The 9224-nt window shown below is 36.5% G+C and overlaps 2 protein-coding genes across 5 annotated transcripts; one reads left to right on the forward strand and one right to left on the reverse strand.

Annotated features, from left to right (window-relative positions):
* Positions 1-2699: 2699 nt before the first annotated feature.
* On the forward strand, positions 2700-5105 carry LOC107889422 (cytokinin dehydrogenase 1). Its single transcript, XM_016813832.2, has 5 exons — positions 2700-3449; positions 3713-3840; positions 3920-4180; positions 4279-4541; positions 4622-5105. The coding sequence occupies exons 1-5, from the start codon at positions 2786-2788 to the stop codon at positions 4932-4934; spliced, it is 1629 nt and encodes a 542-aa protein (XP_016669321.2). The 5' UTR covers positions 2700-2785; the 3' UTR covers positions 4935-5105.
* LOC107889423 (uncharacterized) lies at positions 5084-9224 on the reverse strand. 4 transcript variants are annotated; one of them, XM_016813833.2, is made up of 4 exons: positions 9093-9224; positions 7721-7831; positions 7466-7547; positions 5084-5789 (listed from the first exon to the last, which is right to left on the reverse strand). In XM_016813833.2, exons 2-4 carry the CDS (start codon positions 7763-7765, stop codon positions 5395-5397), a joined length of 522 nt encoding a protein of 173 aa, XP_016669322.1. In that variant the 5' UTR covers positions 7766-7831; positions 9093-9224; the 3' UTR covers positions 5084-5394. The 4 variants fall into 4 exon arrangements, with proteins under 4 accessions (XP_016669322.1, XP_016669324.1, XP_016669323.1 ...); XM_016813835.2 differs by having other exon boundaries at positions 7721-7811; positions 9093-9211; XM_016813834.2 differs by having other exon boundaries at positions 7721-7817; positions 9093-9211.

Raw genomic sequence — 9224 nt, forward strand, 5'->3', positions numbered from 1 at the left:
CAGACTAAGAATCGGTTTGTACACCGGTCTAATGTATGGCAAAAAGCTAGATGGACCGTGAATCATTAGAAGTCATGGTTGGACCGCGAACTATCGACTAAGTGGATTAGTAAAAAAAACCAATTAAATCGATTTTTGTATATTTTGGACTAAATCAATATGGACCAAAATGAAAAAACCCCTTTTATGTTGGCTCAATTTTTTTTAAAACTTTGTAATAGAACTAAACATAATCTCCAATTTCGAAAATTTATAACTTGACTCAAAATTTCTTGATACTTTTCAAAAATATGCAAAACTATCAAACACCCAAAAGCGAAGGCTCGAAAAAACAAAAAATTGTCATTAGCAAATAATAGATGTGAGATCGAAGGACACCCACGATAAACAGAAGCGCCATGCATGTCCCTTGTCACTTCAATTTTGCGAAGCAAATGACTTGGCCCTTCAATGAACAAGATAAACATGTAAAGAGAAAGTGGTTCACCTTGACACATATCTCACTTGGGCACAATTTGCCCCATCTTCAACCCATTTAACAAAACAAAATAATTAATAGAAGTGATGGATAACATAATCCAGTCAATCCACTGACGTGAAAAGTCCAACTTCGACATAATAAACCGAAGAAAATTTCGTTTAACCCGATCATATACCTTACTAATGTCTGTCCTCAGTATCACCTCACTTGCCTATCTACAACTTTTACTCTTCGTGTGATCGATAATCTCGAATGCTACGAGATATTATTAATACTAAGACGACCTATACCAAAGACTAACAACATAAAAGAAAAGATACTAGGCAAAATCATCTTAGATCCTTGACAACAGTCTTGTAAAGCACATTACACAATGCAATGGGTTATTACCTAACCCAAATTTATACAATAATTTTTTAAGAGATAAATTCGAATTTTATTATCTGTGTTCATATACCATTTGTGAATAGTGGTTATCTTTTGGAAAGGATTCTTACAGGTGATTGGAGATAATTTATTCAATCTTTAATAACATTATATAAAATCTGCTTATTCATTCATTGTCTTTGTATTGTCCGCTTCTATATCTATCCTCAAAGGAACAAATTACTTGACGGCATTTCAGTTTATTGAAATCCGGAATAAAATAGCATACAATTTAAAAGGCACGAGTCGTTAACAATTTAAAATATTTTGGATTTAAAAAAACATTTGTTTAAGGAAATTTCATGTTTCAGAAAGTATAGAAAACATATGAATAGGAAGCCTTTCTTTCCTATTCCCACAAGTTGGTGTGAGATTTGAGGGTAAATTATTCATCACTGACCTCAATAATTGGGACAAGGCAATTATCAAATTCACATCCAACATACATTTGAAAGTCAAAAGACAGACAACAATTGGAATGAGTAACTAAATAATATTTAATGTTAACATTATTTTTAGAATGAAAAGAGAAAATTGTGACATCCGAATGGTTTTCCAAAAGAGCTGCTGGCATTAAGTTATAGTGGGCAATTCAATGGAAAAGGAGTAAATAGAGTAATAATTTCCAAAATAGTAGTATGTTTGGGCACAAAAAGGCAGCATAGCATTATATCATATCAATTATATTATTAAAGGGGGAGATGATTTTAGGGATGTCTCTCCGCAGGGATTTAAGACCCCCCCCCCAAAAAAAAACCCAAATAGTAGTATGTTTGGGCACAAAAAGGCAGCATAGCATTATATCATATCAATTATATTATTAAACGGGGAAATGATTTTAGGGATGTCTCTCTGCAGGGATTTAAGACCCCCGCCCCCCCCAAACCCCAAAATATACTTTTGATAGGTTGAGAGTTGTCGACCACCTTTAGTGTCTCCTAGGGCCATTCATTCTGAACTGGTCAACTTTCCACTCTTCCTCAAGAGTCTGGCAATGGCACCCCCTTCCCGGCCCCTACATACTACAGAGTGAATTTTCCATTAAGAGCAAATTGGCATGAAATGATATGTTGCATATGCTTCCATCAGACTGACAACATATTAAACTTTGAAAATTTTCATGTAGCCTTAGGCAGCCTCTGTTGTAGCAGAGTGTGAGTAAAGGAGCCATGATATACCAAGTTCCCCCCCCCACCCCAACAAGAATATACCCTCGTGAATTTCATGTGCTTAGGGACCCGCAATGGCCACCTTCCCCAATCCATTCTGACAGCATGAAAACCTAGTAGGGGCCGGCCCGTCAATACCGGAAATCTTATTTGTAGAATAGGGCAGACAAGCAGAGTGCATGCATACAAAGAAATACCCAAGTATGGCGTAGTCAATAGAAACAAGACAGGGTTATAATTACAAACCATGGAGCAGAAAGTAGAGACCGTGAACTGTCTTTGTGAAGACAGTTATCATTGGATCTTGTAAAGGGGGGTTGTGAAAGAAAAAGGTGGAGTATATGCGGTTGCAGTGTGTAGACTGGGGAGATTATTACCAGATATGTGCGCAAATCTACACTTCCTTTTCTTACTATTTTTAACTCAACTTTTTTTTTAGAAACCAGAATAGAAAGGCAGAAGTTAAACCCCAAAATACAAAGCACACAGACTGTTGGAGTGGCACCACAGAATATGTGACTCTGTTTTGACTATACCGCCCAAACCTTCCCCCTTTAAATTCTCGTCTGCCTTTCGTTTCCTTGGGCTCTTCTACACCTCTCCTTTACATCCACAAGCTCTCTCTCTCTCTATCTCACTCACACAAATACGAAAAAAAAAAAAAGAAAGAAAGAAGAGGGAAAACAGATACACAACATATTCTCAAGAGATGGGGTCACCAGTTTGTGGCTTTCTCAAACAAAATAACATTATATTCCTTCGATTTTTTGCTATTCTGGTGTTGAGCTGTATCCCTGATAGAACCAACCTCTGTTCTAACCCCTCTTTTGACACCCCAACCATTCCACCTCATTCAAGCTCCTCCAGCATTCCCTCCTCTTTGAAAACACTTACTCTGGATGGCTACTTCAGTTTTGAGAACCTCAAACATGCCGCAAAAGACTTCGGTAACATATGCCACTACCTCCCCATAGCAGTTCTACACCCAAAATCAGTTTCTGATATTTCTTCCACAATTAAACACATCCTGTATATGAGTTCAGTAACAAAGTTAACAGTAGCAGCTAGAGGCCGTGGTCACTCCCTACAAGGTCAGGCACAAGCCTACCAAGGTGTGGTTATCAATATGGAATCACTTGATCGACCAAGCATGTATATTGAAAACGGTGAGGTGCCTTATGTGGATGTTTCGGGCGGTGAGTTATGGATAAACATCCTGCATGAGACTCTTAAATATGGACTTTCACCAAAGTCTTGGACAGACTACCTTCACCTAACTGTAGGAGGTACTTTATCAAATGCCGGAATAAGTGGTCAAGCATTTCGGCATGGACCCCAGATTAATAACGTTTACCAACTAGAGGTTGTGACAGGTACGTTTAAGGAAATAACTTTTTTTGAACTCCTACAGAATTTTTTACAGGGTTGGCTGAAGTAACAGCTTAGTCATTTCGTGGAAAAGGCATGGTAAGGTAGTTAGTTCATTTTATTTTAGGCGAAATGACATATGGAACCTGTCAGAGCAGGTTCCAGCAAAATTTAAATCAAACAGTAGAAGGAACATGCGGTTTTCAATAAAATAATGAACTCAAGTAATATGGAACAAATGGAATCTAACTTGGGGATTTGAATGCAGGAAGAGGAGAAGTAGTTACCTGTTCAGATAAGGAGAATGCTGATCTTTTTTATGGTGTTCTTGGAGGACTAGGGCAATTTGGCATCATCACCCGGGCTCGAATATCTCTTGGACCAGCAGAAAAGATGGTAAGGAAATAAAACTTTTTTTCTTGACTGCAGTTCTCAAAGGCACTGAACCTCAAACATGATTTATCATTGTTGACAGGTGAAATGGATCAGGGTTCTTTACTCTGAATTCTCTACATTTTCCAATGACCAAGAGCATTTAATATCATCCAATAATTCATTCGACTACATCGAAGGGTTCGTTATGATAAACAGAACTGGTCTCCTCAACAACTGGAGATCTTCCTTCAATCCCAAAGACCCAATTCAAGCTAGCCAATTCAGTTCAGATGGGAAAATACTTTACTGTCTAGAAATGGTCAAATACTTCAACCCAGAGAAGATAGATGTTTTGAACCAGGTAAAACTCTAATAAGCATATTCAAGCAACCCCCCCCCCAAAAAAAAACACATGTTTAATTGATAGAATGGAACTAACTAGTACAGTACATATTGTAGGATATTGAGAAGTTGTTGTCCGAATTAAACTATATCCCATCCACACTCTTTCTATCTGAAGTTTCTTATGTGGAATTCCTTGATAGAGTGCACTTGTCTGAGATAAAACTCAGATCAAAAGGATTATGGGAAGTTCCTCATCCATGGCTGAATCTTCTTATACCCAAAAGCAGAATTTTTGACTTTGCTGAAGGGGTCTTTGGTAATATTGTGAAAGACAACAATAATGGTCCTATCCTCATTTACCCAGTCAACAAGGCCAAGTACATTTTCAATATATATAATTGTTATTTGCAATTCCTAGATGCCAAACTCTCAACCTGGCATATCATCTAAATCGCAGGTGGAACAACAGAACATCCATGGTTACCCCAGAGGAAGATATAATTTACCTGGTGGCATTCCTATCATCCGCACTCCCTGGAACTGATGGCCTAGAACACATTATGACCCAAAACCAACATATTCTTGATTTCTGTGCCAAAGCAGAGCTTGGGGCAAAGCAATATTTGCCCCATTACCACACCCAAGATGAGTGGCGAGCTCATTTTGGTACTCAGTGGGAAACTTTTGTACAGAGAAAATCTGCATATGACCCTTTAGCGATCCTTGCTCCTGGACAAAGAATCTTCCAAAAGGCAATATCAATCACATAACAAGGCCTTATGCTGATGCCATATATTAAACAGAGAGAACTAATGTCATACAGAGTGGTCTGCCTAGACCTATAAGTTATGGCCAATGAAAATTTCCCCTTGTTATTCAGCACCAACAATACTCCTAAGAACAATAGGAAAGCAGTAGATTATTAGACAATTTTGTTTATAAATAGAAATATTCAGCAATCACAAAATTGCCTTGTACAAAGAACTTATAACATAGCCTCACAAGGGCATTTTAAGCATGTTATAAAGAGTCTTACATATTGTCCTGATATAAATCATGCATAAGGAGTGGCATCTTCCCTTCCTTCAAAATATGGGATAATGCTATCATAAACAACTCCCTAAAAGGCAAATCCAAACATCTGAGTCTATTGCGTGAAAATGAAAAGATGACGCAAGAAAGAAAATACCAGAATTTTTGAACCAACAACCCACTTATGTAGTAAAGAAACTAGAGCTTCTCCCTTTCTGATGCTTCTCTCCAGCCAAGACCTGGTCTGTGAATGTCTCCCTGAGGTTCTTCATAGTCTCTGGCATCACGAATTGAAGCTTCAAAGTCAGTTGAATCACTTGCAACAGGAAGAAAACTACCAATATCATCCCTAGCTCCAAAGCCCCCAGCTCGAATAACATCGTCAGTTGTTAGAGAAACCTCCATGTTTGCTTCTCCAGAGGTTTCCATATATTCCGAAGTTTCACCATCTCTTCCCTCACCTTTCCATGCAATCACATTATCATGCACATCATTTGTTGGAGACTTTGGCACCACTTTAGAAGCATCTTCCCCAGAAACCTTAGATTTAGAGGATTCAATTGGTTCATCCCTTGTTCTGTGTTCATCTTTTTCTGTAAAATACAAGCATCAAGAAACAATAACTTAATAAAAGATGCAAGCATCATCACGAAATGCATTCAAATTGGAAATGGAATAAGAAAAGTCTGACTTCATTGATCAGGTTAATAATTCAAAAAAACTTGTTAAGAACTTCATCCGTGAAAGTAAAAAGACAATGTCATCAAGTTCTTTCAATGACCCAACTAAAACCTCTGCACTAGATGAACTGGAATAATCATAGCTGCTCATGAATTAAAATAGCATGTAAAAATCAAGACAAATAGCAATAATATTTTATGAATAACAGTATCAATTACACCTTCGTGGAAAAATTTTGCCCTTGTAGAAGCATAGTGTAGATAACTTCAAATTTCTTAGCAAATTATAGTAAGCTAATTTCGAACTCTTATGCAGCCAACCAAACACAGCCTCTCTCAAAGGCATTTTTCCATTGCATGACCAACAATGTATTTTCTCAGACAACAAGCAAAACCCAGTAAAAAACAATCAAATCACACCCCTTTCAACTAAATTGCAGTACACATCAACCCAGCATGTTATGCCATCTAACTATAACTTCAAAAATTATTCCTCAAGCTGATCTATGCAAGTAATGGTGGTGGCACTTGATAAATAAGAAGGCTTCTAGATTTAGGCTCAAACTCTCTTGTGACTACAAATAAATGTAATTTGAAACAATCTAGTCATGCCTTTCTGAACTCAATTGCAATATACATCCATCCATAGCATACTGTTTCTATACCAATAGGGTCAAAAATGCTTTAAAACCTGATTTGTATTAGGAAATGATGGTGGAAATTGAAAATAGTAGTGCTCCAACATGTATATGTAAATACTCAACCCCATAACTTCCAAAACCATCACTAATAAGTTTTGAAGTTGAGCAGTTTTCTCTACTTTGAGTTACCTCTGAATGAAAGTTTAAGTCGTAGCTCATTTAGCACCAGCCTTCCCTTAATAATAATGTCCCTTAGCAACTGTAGCAATAGGGAAACACAGATGCTATAAACCCATAATGGCATTACTCTCACTAAAGGTGACTGCCATCATTGGGAGGTAAAATGCTTTCACTACAATTGTAGGTAAGGTAGTGATATATCAATAATTCTATATATTAGTAATGACTCAGTCCATATTTTCATGATCCCACTTTTATTTTCTGCGGTTTGTGTTGTATTAATTTATTGAGAAAACACCATCATGGGAGAACACAAGGTGGGATGTGGAAGCTCTCTGTACATGTTATAATCTAAAGATTTGCTTCTACATAAGTGTTTTTCATTTACATCCAATAATTATATGGCAGCACTTGGAGAGGAAAACTATATTTCCTATCAACACCTCAGAAGTATAACTCCTCTCTCCAGGAAAAGGTGCACATAAACAATACACTATAGGATACTTGAAAAAAATTCTGGGTGGATAGCAAGGGAGAGTTGGCACCTTAAAGTCATCCCTGAAATGTTTTATAGGTTTAACCTCCTAAGGTCGTGGATCTAGTTCCTCCTCGAGGCTTTTACTTCAACTATGGGGAACTTTAGTAAGAACTTGACAAAACACTGCGAAGACTTGCTTCATAGAGTAGAAATTTTCCAGGGTTGTGGAGCATTGCAAAACATGTTAGCCAAGGGAAATACTGAATTCCAGGTAAAACATGTGAAGGTACCATGTGCGACTTTAATTGATTCATGCTCCATCCTGGTATGCAATTTTGTGCAAATTGGACAGTACAGAATAGTGTTTCTTTTCTGCAAAACAGAGCAAATGGAATTGAACAACAATGATGTAAGATGTAGAAAATATAGCTTACATGGCATGAATGTAACGTAATTGCATGGCATCGAAAAGAATCTTTAGACAATTGACATTAAAATTTTACAAGCAGAGGAAGTAAAAGCTCAGAATCAGGTAAAACTTATACCTTGACCCACTGTATCTCTCTCTCTCTTGCTCTCTCTGGTGGCATATCTAAACCTTCTGCTACACAGGGCTTAATGACAAGGTTTGACTGTCTGGATCTGGCAAAGTAAGTCTAAAGATTGTTTTGAAGGCTCATTAATAAAAATAACTGCTTCAAGAACAGTAGGAGATATATAAAATCTAAGTGCATATGGTGCATGTCAATGATAGTGCACATAAAGAGATTATACTATTTCAGTAAATAAATGATCATTTGGCAACTAAGCTGATAAAAATTAAAAACTGAACCAATTATCATGTAGTTAACGAAAAGAATTCCACCATGAATCAAATTTGTAACAATAACAAAATAGTCAACAGCGAAGGGTGAATGATTACTTTTGCTGAAAATAAAAGGTAAGTGTACCAGATTATAAAACTGAGACTTAAAGAATTCATTAAACGTTCTCAAGAACAACTATAGATGGGAAAAGGATGCATGTCATTGGCAGTTAAGAGATGAGCCTCTAACTAAAATAAGGGAAAAAGTTACAAAATGCAACAATTGAAATTTTGAAAAGGAGAACTCATGAATATGCTGATATTTTGCCTACGAATCTATAGGTGCACTTATATTCATATAGCACACAACCTCGAAATATTAAGATAAATATTTGCGCAAAAGAGTGGAACGAATATAGGAAAAGGGATCTATTAAAATATAGCAGATCTTGGACTAATTTTGCAATAAGCAACACTTAGAATTGTTCATTAAATGCTACATTGTTTCACTAATCCAAGAATATCCATAGAACCCAACTAGGTCCAGGTATAAAAATCAGTTAGAGAACAAATGGTATTCAGTAATACAAATTACAAAAGTGTAGCCATTCGTTCCACTTGAACATATTCAACTCTTGCCCTGCTATCTTCATTCCAATATAGATTCTTTTTTATTTTCCCCTTTTCTTTCACCTTATTGTTATCCCTCTATCAGTTACTCGTAAATACTAATTTACTGACTTCCTATAACAGAGACTACTATCACCCTTTTCTGAAATGAAATTAATAAACTTTTCAGTTTTAACAGAAATTATCTTAATAAGAAAATACTTTCCTTGTTCATTTCCAGTAGTATTCAATGTCTATAACAAGCTTATTGGCGAGTGTTATTGAATTTCTAAATTCTAAACCTGGCCTCAGTGTCCTGAATGCCTAAGATGCTAAACAACAAAAAGAGCAAAATCCCATTGTTATTCAACCCTTCAATTCCTGTAAAATTCCCGATTCACAGTCCAAAAAAAAAAGTCTTGAATGTCAAAGCAAAACATAAAAGAATAAAAACAAAGTCCAGAAACATAAAATGATAAACAGAAAAGGTGGAAAGTGGCAACCTGACTCTGAGAGAAGAGAACTTTGAGAAGGAAGTTGCGTTTACTTTGCCGCCTTTAGTTTTGGGTTAGCTTGGTTTTTTATTCTCTTTTTTTTTTTTACATTTTCTGTCCTTTAACAAAATTTCCAGCCCA

This window comes from Gossypium hirsutum, chromosome A09 (genome assembly GCF_007990345.1).
Source record: "Gossypium hirsutum isolate 1008001.06 chromosome A09, Gossypium_hirsutum_v2.1, whole genome shotgun sequence".
NCBI lineage: Eukaryota > Viridiplantae > Streptophyta > Magnoliopsida > Malvales > Malvaceae > Gossypium > Gossypium hirsutum.

What these genes read in the sequence shown, in the direction of transcription:
- LOC107889422 (XM_016813832.2), top strand. Translation starts at nt 2,786, where the DNA reads ATGGGGTCACCAGTTTGTGGCTTTCTCAAACAAAATAACATTATATTC. An exon ending in CCAACTAGAGGTTGTGACAG is followed by an intron (nt 3,450 to 3,712) that starts GTACGTTTAAGG and finishes ATTTGAATGCAG; the next exon opens with GAAGAGGAGAAGTAGTTACC. An exon ending in TACCCAGTCAACAAGGCCAA is followed by an intron (nt 4,542 to 4,621) that starts GTACATTTTCAA and finishes TCTAAATCGCAG; the next exon opens with GTGGAACAACAGAACATCCA.
- LOC107889423 (XM_016813833.2), bottom strand. Translation starts at nt 7,765, where the DNA reads ATGCCACCAGAGAGAGCAAGAGAGAGAGAGATACAGTGGGTCAAG. An exon ending in GAGAGATACAGTGGGTCAAG is followed by an intron (nt 7,548 to 7,720) that starts GTATAAGTTTTA and finishes TCTGTTTTGCAG; the next exon opens with AAAAGAAACACTATTCTGTA. An exon ending in ATCAATTAAAGTCGCACATG is followed by an intron (nt 5,790 to 7,465) that starts GTACCTTCACAT and finishes TGTATTTTACAG; the next exon opens with AAAAAGATGAACACAGAACA.